Source organism: Geotrypetes seraphini, chromosome 1 (assembly GCF_902459505.1).
Source record: "Geotrypetes seraphini chromosome 1, aGeoSer1.1, whole genome shotgun sequence".
Classification (NCBI taxonomy): Eukaryota; Metazoa; Chordata; class Amphibia; order Gymnophiona; family Dermophiidae; genus Geotrypetes; species Geotrypetes seraphini.
In genome coordinates, this window is record NC_047084.1 from 808,119 (window position 1) to 826,128 (window position 18,010).

The following is an 18,010-nucleotide window of genomic DNA, read 5'->3' on the forward strand; positions in this document are numbered from 1 at the left end:
GCTTCACTTGGAGAATCACCCAACAATGATAGAGAAACACCCAGAGTGATCATTTAAATATTAATGAGCCCATTTTACCACCATTTTAATAGTAATGACCTCATTGTAGTACATTTGCATGGCAAAGTGGGAGGCTGCTAGGAAGCTTGGAAAAGATCACAGTGAGCCGTTCTGATAATCAGGCAGTAAAATACTGGCACGCTAAACAGGCTTGAACCGGTTTTGCATCCATCGTTAAAGGCATGGTATGTTTTGAGAATCCGGCCCAGAGTTTGAAAAAAAAAAAAAAAAAATCTGACACTGAACCAATAGCTAATGCAGCTGTATAAAAAAGTTGTAACTGATTCAAATTTATAAACAAAAAATTAGCTTCATAGACACATTTTGTATTAGTTGGAGTCTGCCCCAGGCAGTTTGACTCCTGAAGGTCATGTCATAGTTCAATGTTAGACTATGTCAGTGTCAGTAACATACTTGAAAGACTCTATTGAGGAAATTTGTAGAGCTGTGGCATGGACATCCTAATTGATATATTCACATCCCATTACTGCCTGATCAGTCTTCTCCAGAATATCTTTGGGGATTAAAATCCAACTCTATTACCCCTCATCCTCCACCTGGTCCATTCTCGTTTCTATTTCAGACTGCCTTTCAAGTTTTTAAAAAAAGTATAGCTAGACATAAAGGAAGAGTATATAAAAGCCTAGTTACAAAATAAAAAAAATATATATATATATATTCATGTGTTTGTTACAGTTCATTAGTTTCCCTTTTTTCTGTTGCATTCATCTTGTAGCAAGAAGTCCCATGCTTTGAGGACTTGCTATGCTGCTTTTCTCAGAGAAAACCGAGTTACAAGTGTTTTTCATGGACAACAAGATACAGGTCCTTACATATCTGCCCACCTCACCAGGAAGATGTATTATATTCAAGCTGGATGCCTAGACTGAGATAATTTCCTGAAACAGTGGCAGGCAGGAAGTTGTGTCCCTGTGAGGTAAAGCAACTGAAAAGCTTCTAGTATATACTAAGATGAAGAAACTTTCTTGGTTGGGCTCCATCGTTTGAAGACTTTCGTAGTGTAGACTCTACTTGACTTTTGTTACTCTTGGATTGATCCCCTTTCAGCCTAATACTATAACCCCATATTTTATAATTTTATGTTCAGGGAGAAATGTTTGCCTCTTGTTCATTATATATATATCTGAGGTACATCTTTGAATATCTCTGTAAATTTGAGATTGTCCTTCCACATGTTGGCTTGTTCTAGTTTAGTAACATTTCAGTTTAATGGCAACATGATATGACTGTTACCATTAACTTTTATATTTGTTTTGTTCTCCCTTCAGGTTTATCAAAAGTTATAAGAAATTTGGTGGCCCTCTTGAAAGGTAATTTCAACAATTTAGGTTAAACCAATGATAGCAAAGTTCATTCTTCATTGCCACAAACAGGTTCAAGTTCCAAGGTTATTTGTTATATGTTGTATATTCATCTTTAAGCAGATTTTTAGCATTCAGGTTAAAAAAGGAAAACTAAGATGTGGACATAAAAAGGTATTGGATCTAATATTTACTAGTTTTATGATGAATTTTCATAATTGCATTCATGTAATGGATTAATTTGTGTATTTTAATTAACATAAGAGAGCAGATCTGTTTGTAGCATTTGAGGGCTGGAGTTTGTCATTCCTGGTTTGACACGTGTATGCATTATGGTAAGGGTTGCATACACATTCTGTTTGTTTTCTTATCTCCTAAAATCAGTTTCTCTCAAACTTTTTGAAATAGCAAGTGCCATCAAACATCTGAAAATACTCAGAAATATCTCAAAAGGAAGAACAGATCCAACTCCCATGTGCTCTCACATGCACAAAGGAACTACTTGTATTTGGTACTACAACATAAGTCATTCTGTCCCTTTCTCATATGTACAAAAAGTAAGGGGAGGGGGACTTGGCAGCTCCAGTACCACCAACTTGTCTCACCACTATGCTCTCCTGCCAGTAGGCAGTTTGAGCCATCTTTCTCTAGGGGCCTAGCAACAGCTTTTGAAAGATAAAAGGGCTGCTCCTATCCACTAACACACACACACACACAAGAACAGGGGCTTAGTGGCCCTAATACAACATCTTCAAGCCCCTCTCAGCTTTTCTCTTAATAGGCAGCTGTTTCCTCTGAGGAATGATGTCTCTGTGTCCCCCAAGCCAGCTCTCTTTTTAGACTTTCCTCTTGACCCTTTTGACTCCTCTTCTAGGTCTTTCTTTGATTTCTTACTTCAGCCTCTTCACATGCTCCACATGAACTCGGTTATTCCTCCACTCCCTTATCCCATACTTATGCTCTCACTCTGACTCCCACTTAACACTCCCTATCTCTGCCCCGTTCCCTCTCTTCCCATTTGCCCCCAAACTTCCCCTGTGTCTCCCAACGACTGATGGTTCCATCTTTCCTCTTTCCCAATTTACCCTTTGCTCCTGCTCTTTTCCATCCTTCAACCCAACATAAACACACCTCTTTCTGCTCCAAGTCATCTTTCTGGCCAATGCTTTCTCTCCTACCACTTACCCCCAATTCTTCACTCTATCCCACCTCCTCTGTCACTTTTACATTTCCCTCAGAAGAAAAAAAAACCAGGGATTTTGCTGTTTTTCTGCCTCTCCTCCTTTTTTTTTGTGTGCCGGGGGGGAGGGGGGGAGTGTGTGGAATGAAGGAGAGAGCAGGGGGTCAGTCTAGCAGCAACAATGGCAGCACAGCAATACTTTTTCCAGTGCAATAGGGGAGACATTCTAGACAAGTGGATAGTGTCCCCCTCTCTATGACTCTGCTCTACTTCAGTGTGCTCTCTGGCTCCACCTACAGTTTTTCCCTTCTGCACGCATGCCAGCAGGTGTGTGTTCTGCTCCTCCTTTTTATTATTTTATTTGGTGTTTTTTGTCTCTCTTTTCGGGATTTCTTGTGCTCAGAACGATATTAAGCTCTGCCTATGTCTAAGAACTCACAGACTTCAGTCTGCTGCTGACAGGCCAATCCCAGTGGGTACCTGTCAGCCAGCCTGTATCTGCTTCTGAGGAGTTCAGGTCATCCCCGTTTCTCCTACATACCTAGGAGACTGGGCAGTGTCTCACAGGGTGCCGGCTGCATTCTGCGCCTCTGCCCATTCCTGAGTTTGTCTTTTGATCTGAAGGAGTGGAGGTGCAGTCAGGCTTGGAGTCTGACTGACAGCCCGAAGATCAGTATCCTGGAAGCAATTTAAGCTTGGTGCAGTGGTTCTCTGATTCTAGCTACTGTGAGAGAGCTGTGGCAGGCTGCAGCACATTTCCAGCATTTCAACACTGGTCACAGTGAGCAAAGGCTGTCACAGCCTCTAAGGAGAATTGGGGGGAGAGGTCTGGATTTAGCAGTTTTCAAGGTTTCTGCATGTCCCCCTGTGTTCCCCCACCTTAAAAATCCTAAAATTGCCAGTCTTAATGTTTGCTGTATATGAAAAATATCACAATTTTGGTGCAAATTTCTTAGCAGTGGCCATCTAGGGTAGCAATCCTTTTTTTCAAAAGCTCCCTGATTCTCCAAAACTGCAATTTTTGCCTCCAATCTTGGTGGGATGGAGTCCTTGGGCTCTCCTAATGTGGATTCTCGCCAGAACTGTGTAAATTGAGCATTTTGTGTCACATGGTGCAACCGGAAATGGCAGCAGCACAAAGCTTTGCCTCTCCCCTGATTCAACAGGAGACTAAATGCTAGGCTAACCTGGTGGGGTAACATATTTTCTTTTTAGGGCTTGGCACGACTGATGGTTCCATGTGCAGGTCTGTGGACCCACCGCTGCGTCAGAACCACATTCTTCCATCATCTCACGATGACTCTGCGCCCCAGGAGCCAAAGGCCTTCGCAGACTTTATGGCATATTTGCAGAATGCATCTTGCAGCAGGTGTTTTTCCCCTTCACAGTCCCACTCCGCCTCTGATCTGTAAGAGGCATTGCTTCTATGGGCACGTCTTCCTCTCAGTCCGCCGCTGTTCCAGCGCTGATCTGGGTGATGCTTCAGACGATGACCAGCTTGCTGGTCCTGTATTCTCTAGTGCAGTGCTTCCAGGCACAGGAAATCAGGGACTGCATTCTGGCTCTTTGGAGTCCTCAGTAGTGCTGCCTGATTCGCAATTCAAATCAATTCATGATTCACTTCGGGTGAATCGATTCAAATTGATTTGTTTTGGCAAAAAATCAAATTTACCGATTCGTCGACCCCCCCCCCCCTTGCTAAAGACCCGTTCGGGCTTTCCCTTTGCCACTGGAGTCCTTCCATCTAATTTTGCAAAGTTACATCAGAAGCAAGGACTCCGGTGGCAGAGGGAAAGCCCGAACGGGTCTCTGTGTGCAGATTGGCAGTAGCAAGGCTCTCTCCTCCCCGGCCAGAAGTATTTCTCCTCTCCTCCCAAGCTAGGCAAAAGTGGCGGTAGTGAATGCGATTCACTACCCTGCCGCTACTCCAGGCATCTCTCCATTCGGCCGCTCAAGCAAAAACAGGAAGTTTTCACTGAGGACAGGCCACAGTGGAGAGAAGACGCAAGGAGTGGCGGCAGGAGTGGATCGCTAAATCACTACCATCACCGGCATGTAACGTCACAATAAAGGTAGATGGGGGGAGGGGAGATGGACTTGGGGGAGTTGGTGGACTGGAGAAGGAGAAATGGGGAGAAGATGGATGGGAGAGATGAACTTGGTAGAGAGGGAAGATGGGTGGAGGAGGGAGAAATAGAGTGGGGGGAGATGGACATGGGGGAGATGGAGAGATGGACTTGGGGGAGATGATGGAGAGGGAGAGATGGACTTGGGGGAGTTGGTGGACTGGAGAGGGAGAGATGAGGAAAAGATGGAGAGGGAAGATGGATGGTGGAGGGGGAGATGGATTTTGGGGAGATCATGGAGAGGGGAGATGAGGGAGGGATAGAAGAAATGGATCTAAAATCAGGAGAGGGAGAGAGATGGTGGACAATGAGATTTAGGGAGGGAAGGAACAGAAAGGGAGATAAGTTGGATACAAGGGATGGTGTAGAGGGGGAATAGAGATACTGGATAGGAGGGTAGTTAGAAAGAGAAAGGAAGAGCTGGTGGGGAAGGAGGGAGAGATGCTTGATGAAAGGGTAGTTGAAAAAAGGAGAGATGGTGGATCTGGGGATGGTGGGGGGTCCATCGCAGCAGCTACAGAAATAGAGATGAAAAAAAGGAAAGATGCCAGACCTCCGAGGGAGGGAAGGGAAACGGAAGGGGAAGACAGAGATGGAAGATGGATGGTTAGCATGGAGAAAGAAGAAAACGACAAATGGGCAAGAGACCCTGTCAAGCGAGTTATCAGAAGACATTTGTCGCAGAGCTTGGGACCAAAATGATTTGAATAATGACCAGACAACAAAAGGTAGAAAAAATAATTTTATTTTCTGTTTTGTGATTACAATGTGTCAGAGCTGGTATTAGACCTCAAATGCGAAGATTTAACAGAGAAGAAAAGTCTTTTTTGTTTGTTTATTTTGTTTACACCACAGCGCTAGTGTGGGTAGAAGAGGGCAAAGGGGGTGAAGTGGGTGAACAGGCTATAAAATAAAACCACCAGGATGTTTGAAAAAACACCCAGTTGGGCAGCAAAATCAAAAAATCAATTTAATAGGCTGAATCAAATTGAAAATTTATTTCCTGAATCGGGAGCCGAGAAGTCCGTTTTGACTCTCTGTGTTTAACTAACTTCGTGCCTTCTCTCACCGCGGTTTTGTGTTATTTTCTTCACGAATCACTGTGTTTCTTTTATTTCTTGTTTATAAAAATAAAAATTTTTTCTTTGTTCCGTTCGGTTACCGGGGCAGGTCGCTCGGCCGCAGCCCACAGGTTTCGACCTTACAGCAGCTGTTTTTTCCTTCTATATCCCGGCCAGCTACGGGCTTCATGAAGTGTAGCCAGTGTCAGCGTTCGATTTCTCTCCCGGACCCACATATCAGGTGCCTTAAGTGCCTTGCACCTCACCATCAACCGAAGTCGTGCGACCGCTGTACTGCTCTTCAACCTCGTGCTTACACATCGTCTACTTTCAGTGGAGAGGCTCTTCCAGATGGAATCCACTTATTCCTCGACTCCGAAGTCGACCCCGGCCTCGACTTCGACCGAGGGTCCACCGGCCTCCACTGCTTCGACCTCGAGCCTCCTTTGCAATGGCTCTTTCCTCGACAACGACTGCTGCATCTTCCCCTGTATCCTCAGGTGAGCTAGCACAGTAGACAGTTCCACCGGTGGTGTTTCAGGTGCCTAAGACTTCCCAGTCGAAGCACATTTCCACTGCCTCGGTGGAACCTCCAGCCAAGGCAGGTGGTCCGGTTTAAGACGCGGATCCATTCTTGCCGGCTTCTTTCCAGACCATGTTTGGGCATCAATTTGTTCAGTTATTGAGCAAATATAGTTTTGCCTCAACATTGCCTCTTCTACTTCAGCTGGGAAATCAGCAGTCTCCCGCGAGGTCGAGTCTTTGCTTCTGTCCCGAGCTCCAGATTTGCACTCTATGCAAGGAGCAGAGTCTTTGCGAGTGTCTGGTTTGGCATATATACACTCGATGCAAGGAGCAGAATCTTTGCGAGTGTCTGGTTTGTCATATATACACTCGATGCAAGGAGCAGAATCTTTGCGAGTGTCTGGTTTGGCATATATACACTCGATGCAAGGAGCAGAATCTTTGCGAGTGTCTGGTCTGGCATATACACATTCGATGCAAGGAGCAGAGTCTTTGCGAGTGTTTAGCCTGGAATATACACACTCGATGCAAGGAGCACAGTCTTTGCGAGTGTCTGATCTGGCATCTAAGCACGTGAAGCAAGGAGCAGAGTCTTTGCATGTGCCTCGACAGGACTCCTCACCCTCCATGCAAGGAGCAGAGTCTTTGGGAGTGCATTGAGATTCCTCCATCCAGCCTCTGGAGCTTCGATCCACAGCTCCAAGCCCCATCCATTCTCTGGTGGCATCGCCTGCTTCCATCACCGGGGCGAAGGCTCTTTGACCTTAGAGATCTGCTTCCAAGCAAAGTTGTCATCGACGTTCGAGGCATGCTTCCAGGCATTGCTCTTCTTCTAAGGAGCGCCTGTCTTCCACTACGCCTCGATCTACACTTGCATCTCCTAGATCAGCGGTCTCAAACACGCGGCCCATGGGTCGCATGCTGCCCCCCAGGGACTATTTTGTGGCCCGCGATCTGTCCTCTGCTTCCCTTTCCGTCTCACTGCCCTCCCCCAAGCCACCGCAATCGGGGAACAGGCCAGCGCTGAGGTCTTAGCTCTCCCTGCTTATCTTCCCCAGCTCGGAGCCGACCAATTCTTGCCACCCGATGTCAATTCTAACGTCGGGGAGGAAGTTCTGGGCCAGCCAATCGCTGCCTGGCTGGCCTGGAACTTCCTCTCCGACATTAGAATTGACGTCGGGTGGCGAGAATTGGTCGGCCCGCGCTGGGGAAGATAAGCAGGGAGAGCTAAGACCTCGGCGCTAGCCTGTTCCCCGATTGCAGCAGTGGCGGCCTGTTCCCCAATGGTGGTGGCTTGGGGGAGGGCAGGGAGAAAGAAAGAAAGAAAGGGGGGGGCAGGGAGACAGAAAGAAAGAAGGGAGATGGGACAGAAAGGATATGGAGAGAGAAAGACAAAGAAAGGGTGGGCATGGAGAAAAAAAAAGAAAGAAAGGGGGCACAGAGAGAGAGAGAAAGAAGGGGGCAAGGTAAAAGAAATAAAAAGTTGGGGGAGGGAAGGAGACAGATGCCAGACCAGGTGAAAGGAAGGAAGGAAGGAGGGAGGGAGAGAAAGGAAAGAAAGAGATGTCAGACCATGGAAATAGGGAAGGAAGAAGAGAGAGATAGAAGGGAAGGTAAGACATGGAAACATAGATTTTGAAAAGAAAGCAGAAAAATTGAATATCAAATTAATGCCAAAGATGGATGCAAGGCAGAAAGTGAAGACGGAGAGAAAAACAGTCAAAGGACAAGAAGGCCCTGGAAACAGTTAAAAGCACAGAAAAATAAAGTCACCAACCAACAAAGGTAGGGAAAATGGTTTTATTTTCAATATAGTGATTGAAATGTGTCAGTTTTGTGTCAGTTTTGAGAAAGGGAAGATATTAAACTTTAAATGTGAGGGTTGCAGAAAAAATAGGGTACTTGGAGGGCCGCAGAAAAAATAGTTAATGACTATTTTGCATAAGGTAAAACTCTTTATAGTTTATAAATCTTTCCTTTAACTGTTAAAGGAAAGATTTATAAACTATAAAAAGTTTTACCTCATGCAAAGTTGTCATTTCTTTAATAAGACATTAACTATTTTTTCTGCGGCCCTCCAAGTACCTACAAATCCAAAATGTGGCCCCACTAAGGGTTTGAGTTTGAGACCACTGTTCTAGACCGTCGACTCCTCGATCGACGACTCAGCGGCCTCGATTACCTCGTCCATGTCTCCCTATTCTTTTGATGCCTTTCTTCCAACCGAAGTTTCATCTTCGACCCAAGCTGCCTCGACATCCTCGAGTCCTTCTCCAGGCAGGGCATTACCGGATCTCCTCATACCATTCCAGCTGTTCCAGGCACATTGCACTACTGGAAGGGATGGGAAGACTGGACAAATTTGAACGTCGCATCTCTCAAAATGCTATGATGTCCTCTAAAAGTCCTTCATTATAATTTTCATTTTATTGCTTCTTTTGCCTAAATTTTTGAGTTATTTGCATACTCAAAAGCACTTAGAATTTCAAGATGTCATAGTTTTCTATCACAACTCAGATTGCATCTCCTTCAGTCTTATTATGATGCCTTCGAGTTGTCTGCCTGAGCGGCTGCTTGTTCTGTTGCAATGCGCCGCCTCACTTGGCTTCATACCATTCACATGGATCCTACTTTTCAGGACACCTTGGCTAATATTCTTTGTGCTGCCAATGACCTCTTCGATGAATCCATTGAGGTAGCCACCATAGAATTGTCTGAGCATGACAAATCCTTTGTTTCTTTTGTCAGACCTATGCTAAAGCCAGCTCCTGCTCATCCTGCACGCCCTTCTCCAGTTTACCAGAGGCGTTTTGCTTTGAGAGTGGCTCCTTACAATCGCCCTCCTCCTATGCAACAGCACCCTCAGAAGCAACAAAAATCTCAACCTTCTGCTGCACCTAAGGCTACACAGCCTTTTTGACTGTTTAAAACAGAGCATAACCTCCACCGTTCTGTCTCTGTCCTATCTTCCCCCTCTTGGAGGTCATCTCCATCATTTTTACCACCAATAGGAGACAATCACATCCGACCTCTGGGTGCTGTCCATCATCAGGGAAGGATACTCTTCATTTCACTCAGATTCCACCAGAGCTTCCTCCGAGAGTATCTTTTCAGCCCATCCCAGACCGCCCTTCTTCAGGAAGCTCGCTTCATCTCCATGCCATTGAACCTGTTCCTTTGGAACAGCAGAACAGGGGGTTTTACTCCCGTTACTTCCTTGTTCCGAAGAAGACGGACGATCTGCAACCCATTCTCCTCCTAGATCAGAACGACTGGTTATGCATTCTGGATCTCAAGGAGGTTTATACTCATATTCCCATTCATCCGGCCTCCCGCCAATACCTCAGATTTCGGGTGGGGAATCTGTATTATCAGTACAGAGTGGCTTGGCCTGGCTTAATCTCCCAGAGTGTTCACCAAGTGCCTCGTAGTGGTTGCAGCAGCTCTACGGAACCATGGTCTTCAGGTATTTCCCTACCTAGACGACTGGCTCATCAAAGATTCAACATCTCAGGGGGTTATTGTAGCGACCCAATGGACTACATGGTTTCTACAACGCTTGGGATTCGAAATCAACTTTCCCAAATCTCAACTTTCACCCTCTCAGAATCTACAATTCATCGAAGCTGTTCTGGACACTGTCCAACTCGGAGCTTTCCTTCCACAACAATGTCTGGAAGCTCTCCTGCAACTCTGTCATACAATGTCTTTCTGCTCTTCCATCTCAGCGAGACACATGACGGTACTCCTGGGTCACATGGCTTCGACAGTACACGTGACTCTTTTTGCCAGACTTCACTTCAGAATTCCTCAGTGGACCCTGGCATCTCAATGGACACAGGTTTGCGACCCTCTATCTCGACACATAACTGTCACTCCTTCCTTGAAGCAGTCTTTCCGTTGGTGGATACTCTCTTCTCAACTCTCCAGAGGCTTGCTGTTTCAAACGCCCCCTCATCAGAAGGTCCTCACCACAGATTCCTCGACCTACGCTAGGGGCGCTCATCTCGTCAGTGTCACATCAATCTGTTGGAACTCAGAGCGATTTTCAAGGCTCTCAACGCTTTTCAACATCTTCTTCACGACCAGGTAGTCCTTATTCGGACGGACAACCAAGTTGCCATGTACTATATCAACAAACAGGGAGGGACGGGATCTTCCTCCCTTTGTCAAGAAGTTCTGAAGGTTTGGAACTGGGCAATCTGTCACACCTTCCTCAAAGTTGTCTACATCCAAGGGGCGAATAATTGCTTGGCAGACACCTTGAGTCATCTTCTCCAACCTCACAAATTGGCGCTCCATTCCTCGCCTCTTCATCACATCTTTTCACAGTGGGGAACGCTTCAGAAAGATCTCTTTGCAGCTCCCCACAACCACAAACTGCCTCAGTTCTGCTCCAGGATATATTCTCCTCATCGCCTCGAGGCAGACGCTTTTCTTTTGGAATGGACGAATCTCTTCATCTATGCATTCCCTCCATTATCCCAGGACAAGCATGCAGGTATTCTCACATATGGGTAACGTCATCCGACGGAGCCCCGATGCGGACGCCTCACAAGCAAACTTGCTTGAAGAAACTAGAAGTTTCGAGTCGCGCGCATGCGCGAGTGCCTTCCCGCACAACACAACACAGGGCGCATCTCCTCAGCTCGTCCATACTCTGGACTGTAAACCGCTCCATAAAGGAAAGGTTAGCCAAAGGAGTCTTGTAAGTGGAATGAGCAACTTAGTGGCAGATCCAGAGCATCCAGCAAGCAAGAAGAGAGTACATTGGCACCTTAGCTAGTACACGCATAAGAAGTCAAAAGAAGATGAGGAGGAAGTTCCACAACCCCAGTTTCCAGAGCATCTCAGTTGAGACAGACAGGTGCAAGTGACAAAGGATGCGGCCGAAGCAGCCTTAATGCCTAAAGCAGCTGCAGAAAAAGCCCCTGGAGGACACCATCCACCAGGCGCTCCTGCATATCTGTAAGTACCACACCACCTGCCCTGGGAAAAGAGGTACTGGAAGACACCTACCCAACTCAAAAATCCACCCTAGGCTGACCCAGTAGCTGCTGGCACTCCTGTGCCAGCGGATAAAAGTGAGACAATGGCCATGCTATCTTAAGAGTTCCTTTCAAAAAGATATACTGCTTTGAGATTAAAATGCTCCTATCAGGGTGCCAGGGAAAGGTAGAAGACTGAGAGCATACTACACAAAGCCAGGAGGAAAAAGTGGACAGAGTCAGCTGAGCAACCAAATCAACTCCTGCAGAGATCCAGACTGAAGATCAGGAAAGCACAGTTACTTACCGTAACAGGTGTTATCCAGGGACAGCAGGCAGCTATTCTCACATATGGGTGACGTCACCGACGGAGCCCGGATGCGGAAGCCTCGCAAGCAAACTTGCTTGAAGAAACTAGAAGTTTCGAGTCAGCTGACAGACTTTGGATCCAGACAAATGGAAGCTGTCCTTAGCAGCGTTCCAAGCCATTGTGCAGCACTGGGGCCATCCCCGCTTTGTCCTCGTGGCCATAGCACATGGCATGACGATGCCTCAGTTCTTCAGATGCAGATCCAAGCCTGACAGCCAGATGTCGATGTACTCGTGCAGCCATGGCCTCAGGGGATTCACCTGTATATCTTTTCTCCTTGACCCATGATAGGCCGAGTCATTCAGCGGATAATGACCCTTCCAGGCCATGTCTTTCTAGTGGTTCCGTACTAGCCTCACAGGCCGTGATACGCAGATATGCTGTGTCTTCGCAGATGTCATGGTCTTAGGTTCTGCGCCCCTCCAGACCTACTTTCTCAGGATCCGATCTCTATGGAAGACTTGGGTCGCTTTGCTCTTACAGCATGGCTTTTGCATGTGCAGCTTTAGAGCACACAGATTATTTGGAAGTAGTTATTGCCATGCTCCTCAAGTCTATGAAGTTGACAACTGTGTCTGCCTATGCTAGAGCATGGCAGACTTTCCAACATCGGTGTTACTAGGAACAGACGGAACTGTATTCTGCTCTGATTTTAGTGGTTCTCGCCGTTCTTCTGACTGGTTTACATACAGGCCTCACTGTGGCATCCCTTCGTGTCCAAGTACCTGGGCTCTGTTGCTTCAGAGCCCCGGACCATTCTTAGTCTTGGGCATCTCACCCTGCCATTGCCAGGTTTCTGAGCAGGGTTCTTTGCATTAGACTGCCTATTACACCACTGTTTCCTTTATGGGACCTCATCCGGGTGCTGTGTGACTTTACCACAGCTCCCTTTGAGCCTATTTGGGGTGCTTCCCTCTTGGCCTTGACTTTCCAGATTGTCTTTTTGGTCGCTGTTACTTCAGCGAGCTATGTCTCAGAACTTCAAGCTCTTTCTTGTAGAGAGCCGTTCTAATAATTTTCAGTGTCTGGTCTAGCATTTGTTGTTTTCATATTTATTCTTGAGCAGAACACTTGTTTATGGTCTTCATTGCCATAGGTGTGTCTACTTCACGTTTATAAGATGGCTCTTGGTGCTTGGTTACTAACTGTAGGTGGAGCTAGATTGCACACTGAGTAGAGCAGAGTCACAGAGAGAAAATCCGGATTGGATTCCTTCTGCAGATGGCACAGGGCCATGGGGACACTACCTACTTTTCTAGAATGTCTCCCCTATCTACTGGAAAAGAGCTTACCAGGGTAAGTACATAATTTATTTTTGCTAACCATTATTTGTATTAACTTGAACAATACAACAAATAATATTCCACCCATCGATATAGCCCCATACCCTTGATCTTCCCTCCCCCCCTTTTGTAATCTAAATCAGTGGTTCTTATCTTTTTTGTTTTTTCTGCTATGACACACCTGACAGGCAATGTGTCATATGTGTGACACAATGAACACTAAAATTAACATCTGAGCAAAAATATCTACTACTACTATTGATTACCATATGTACTCAAATATAAACCTGGATTCTTGGGCCATAAAAAAAACAAAAATGGGGGTCCTGGTTTATATTTGGGCCAGTGCCTCCCTCCCAGAATTATTGCAGGCCGCTGCCAGGCTCTGCACTCTGTCACCCCTCCCTGCCCTGTCCTTATACCTCCTCTGCCGATCCCTGATGGTCCAGAGGTGCAGTGGGCAGGAGCAAGCTTTCCTCCCTCCTGCCCTGTTGTTAATCCGGCCGGTGGTGGCTGTCGTGAGATCAGGTTTCTTCAGCTGCTGAGCAGCACTAAACAGGAGCGACTTTGGCGCTGCTGCTCAGCGCTGAGTGGCTTCTTGACTGGTTCCCGTGAATTCTCACAAGAATTTGCAGGAGCCAGTCAGAGCCTGACTGAGGAGGGAGTGAAGGAAGGAAGGGGGCTGGGTGCAGAGCCTGACAGGGGTTGGGAGGGAAGGGGGCTGGGTGCAAAGCCTGATAGGGGAAAGAGCGAAGGGGACTGGGTGCAATGCCTGACAGGAAGGGGAATATTAAACTTCCCAACTTATATTCGAGTCAACCATTTTTCCTCCTTTTTGGGGGGAAAATCGGGGTCTCGATTTGTATTCAGATTGACTTATAGTTGAATATATGGTATTACTATAGCACTATCAGACCTAAATATTTCATTATTAATGATGCCAGGGAAATATAAAATATACTTAAAACAAAATTTATTTTTTATTAAACTGCTAAAATATCAAATATTTTTTCTTAAAAAGTACTGGCTGTATACGAACTGAGACTAATATGTTGCATATAGTTTTCAATTTGGGTTTGAATGGTAGGCAAATTCATACTAACTTACTGTCAATATCAATAAATTTTACACATCTTAAAGTACAGAGCTAGCTAGGGAGGTTTCTCTTATTGCTTGTCATACAAAACAAATATATATTTAAAATTCAATATATATTTAAAATTCTAGTGTTGCCTAAGTATCAGCAACATAAAATTCCTTTGCTGCCAAGTACTGTAAAGTAATACAAAATCATACAAATTGGCTACCCATAATATATGAATAGCAAATCTGCAACATTTCTAATTGAGACTGGTGACAGTATTTATCATTGGAAGTAGTGCCTACTACTTATAGGGAATTTAGGAAACGCCTAAGAACATCTGTTCCTGAAGTACTTAGGTAACTGACCTATACAATCTTAGTCCTCAAAAAATGATCTTTAGAACTGTTATTCACTAACTGAGCTTTGTTTATTCTACTCGATCTGTAATACCTTTTAATCATTGTAAACCGCATAGAACTTCACGGTCCTGCGGTATATAAACTGTTATTATTATTATTATTATTATTATTAATGGGTCTTTAAAATACATGATCTCTCTGGGTCTCTTCTCTCCCCAGATTTAAGGCACAGGTAGTTCTATTATGTGCAATCTTATATCCTTCCAAACCCTCACAATTCAGAGCTCTGTTGTTAGGTAAAGTATAGGCAAGCTGTCTAATTTGTAAAATTTTGTGTGACACACTGGTTGAAAATCACTGGTTTAAACAGTCCAAAGTATAAAAGCATCTGTTTCCTTATCTCATCCGTATTATCCTGAATGTTCCATCATCCTAGAAAAGATCCCAAAATGTTTGCTTGATACACAGTAAGATGATGATCCTGATCAGCAGTGATAGGCTCCATTAAGCATATGTCTAACAGCTTTTGTATCGCCTTCATTTTTAAAAATTTTATTTGAAAATATTTTTATTGCAAACAAGAAAAAATATACAACTTTCAACCAAGACAAGAAATTCAATAACAAGACCCCATACTCTACCCATCCACCAACCACCCACCCCTCCAAGACCATCCTGCCCAGCAACTCCACTCCCCCCCTACCCCCACCCATCCCACAAGAGACAATAGGCAACCCAAGTAAACAATTCACAAACTTCAGCTCATAGAGTATTCAAAATCTGACTGCGGCCTCTCGGACTCGGAACCTGCAAATAAGGAGTCCACACTTGAAAGAAAGCTGTACGCCACTTTTGGGAGCCTGCTACTGCTCTCGCCTCCCACCGCATCAAAACATGTAGCTTATTCCTCCAGTACCAAATAGAAGGAGGTTGCTTAGCTAGCCAATGGGTCTTAATACATTTTTCCCCTACTACATAACACTTACTAAGAAACAGTTGTTCCCGGACTTGGATGCATATTGAATAATAATAATAATAACAGTTTATAAACCACAGGACCGTGAAGTTCTATGCGGTTTACAATGATTAAAAGGTATTACAGATCGAGTTCAGAGTTAGAGAATAACAGTTCTAAAGATCATTTGTTGAGGACTAAGATTGTATAGGTCAGTTACCTAAGTACTTCAGGAACAGATGTGTTTTTAGGCGTTTCCTGAATTCCCAATAACTAGTAGGCATGAGCAGTTGTTCCAGGTCTTTACCCAATAATGCTGCTTGATGTGAGAAAAGATGTTGGTGATAACTTTTAAATTTACAACCTCTAACCGATGGAGACAGAAAAGCATAACAGGCGCCAAGAGAGAGACTGTACTGTTCAGAGTTGTACCCAAAAAAAGAGCCATCTCCCGCCAGAACCTCTGAATTGTGGAGCACTCCCACAGACCATGCACTTAGGAATTCACGGTTTTATAACATTTTATACAAAGCTGTGTGTCTATACACCCCATATGATATGCCTGGCTCTGGGGTACATAAGCCCTCAGCATAGTATGGTACCGTAGTATTTCCTCATAAATAGGCACAGCCTATACATGGGTTTTACAAACCCGTGTTTTGGGAGCGGCTTATATTAAAAAATTGTAATCATCCCCCCCACCCCGGTACTTTTTTCGTATGCCCCCTCGCTGGCGCACAGCTCAAATCTCTAGCGGTGCAAGGCAGCCGTGATCTCTTCGGCATCTCTTTTTCGTGATCTCTTCGCCTTTGCCCCCACACCACTTGCTGAGTGTCTGAGGTCAGTTCTCGCGAGTTCCATGCAAGCTGACTGGCCATTCAGCGGGCGGTGTGGGGCATGCCAAATACCAAAGAGATTGCTGCTGCCGTGCACCGCTGGAGACCCGAGCCAAGCGCCAGTGAGGGGGCTTATGAAAAAGGTTCCGGGGGTGGAGGGGGATGAATGGAAAAGGCAGGGAAGGTACCGGAAGATAAGCCGTAGCTAATACCTTGGCGGCTTATCTTCCGGTTTTAAACATAGGCCGCCCTTTTCTGCAGCATATACATGAGTGCGGCCTAAGTAGGGAGGGCACCCTATATGTGGGGAAATACGGTAATGACATTCTTGTAGTTCTGCACTCCCCACCAGCCCTGGAATGCCCTTAATGGCCCTCAATCAAACAGGTAGGTTTTATTTCCAAGTGAGATCCCTCTGCCAGTGCTAAATTATCCCAGAAAAAGTTCCTAAAGTTTGTAATTGAAGCAATCCCTTATGATAATAAGAAACAGATACCCCATTCTCCAAAAAGGCCTCCAGAAATTCCTCAAACCTGACCCCAAAGTCCCAGGAGAGAGAACCCACCGGAAGGGACTCCACATAATGCAGAAGTTGCTGATAAGCATAGTGCGCCCCCAAAACCGGAATCCCTCTGGCAAGCAAGTCCGCATAAGAAAGTAAGGTGCCCTCTTCTTGCAAATTATGACATAATTGGAATATACCCCTACTCGTCCACCGGCTGAAAATTGAAGGCAAAAGCCCCGGTAGAAATGTAGCATTGCCCACCAAGGGCATGAACACACTAAGATGGGGATCCTGCCCCTAATAAGAAATAACTTGTTTCCACACTGCCCAAAGGGGATGGAACAACACACTACCCCGGGTGGGCTGAGACACATCTTTAAGTCGGGCATGCAAAAGGTACAGTAAATGGTAAGAATAGAAATAGTCTTTCTCAAAGGTCACATCCGTATAGAGATCTCTGTCTAACACCCAATCAAGGATATGGTGGAGAATACAAGCCTAATTATAGAGCCTAAGATCCGGGATACCCAAAGCTCCCTGGGCCCAATGTCCCCCCATGATAGTCCATCGAAGCTTAGGCCTCTGCCTCCCCCCTCCCCCCCCGAAAAACCTAGATAGCAAAGTATTAAGGGCTGAACAGGAACGGAAGGAAGGGAGGAGAAGCATCGGCAAGGAGCACTAAGAGGAGGCAGTAAGGAGCAGACAGATCAAGCCAGATAAGAACAGGGGCTGAACAGGAACGGAAGAAAGGGAGGAGAAGCATCGGCAAGGAGCACTAAGAGGAGGCAGTAAGGAGCAGACAGAACAAGCCAGATAAGAACAGCAGCTTGGGGCAAAGGCGAGAGTTTGCTCCGCCCACCCCGGCCGCGTCAGAGCCAGCGCCGAACTCCCCATTAATAGGGGAGGAGCCAATGCAGCACACGCGGTACTGAACAGGAAGGGAGGAGAAGCATCGGTAAGGAGCACTAAGAGGAGGCAGAAAGGAGCAGACAGAACAAGCCAGATAAGAACAGTATCTTGGGGCAGAGGCGAGAGTTCGCTCTGCCCACCCCCACCACGTCAGAGCCAGTGCCAAACTCCCCCTTAAAAGGGAAGGAGCCAACGGCGCCCAGCCATTCGGCGCGCGGCGAATGCGAGCAGCAAAGACGCTCGCCTTAGCGAGAGCACCTTTGCGAAGGGCCTCAAGAAGGGCCAAGTCACTGCACCCGAGAGCACCAGGAATAGACTGAAAGGTAAGGAAGCAGCAAGCACAGAAGGTAAGGAAGAAGCCGACGCAGAAGGAACGAACACACACAAGCAACAGTAAGGTAAGGTAGAGCGAAGGTAGCACATACAAGAAGAAGGCAGCAAGGTAAG

At 45.9% G+C, this 18,010-nt stretch overlaps 1 protein-coding gene across 6 annotated transcripts in view; it reads left to right on the forward strand.

Annotated features, from left to right (window-relative positions):
• The window catches only part of CHD1 (chromodomain helicase DNA binding protein 1), a 621,819-nt gene that overhangs the window by 386,154 nt on the left and 217,655 nt on the right, over positions 1-18,010 (forward strand). For all 6 annotated transcript variants that reach the window (XM_033962744.1, XM_033963070.1, XM_033962661.1 and 3 more), the window contains one exon: positions 1,350-1,391. In XM_033962744.1, the coding sequence (XP_033818635.1) occupies positions 1,350-1,391 (42 nt within the window). The remainder of the gene's footprint in view (positions 1-1,349; positions 1,392-18,010) is intronic.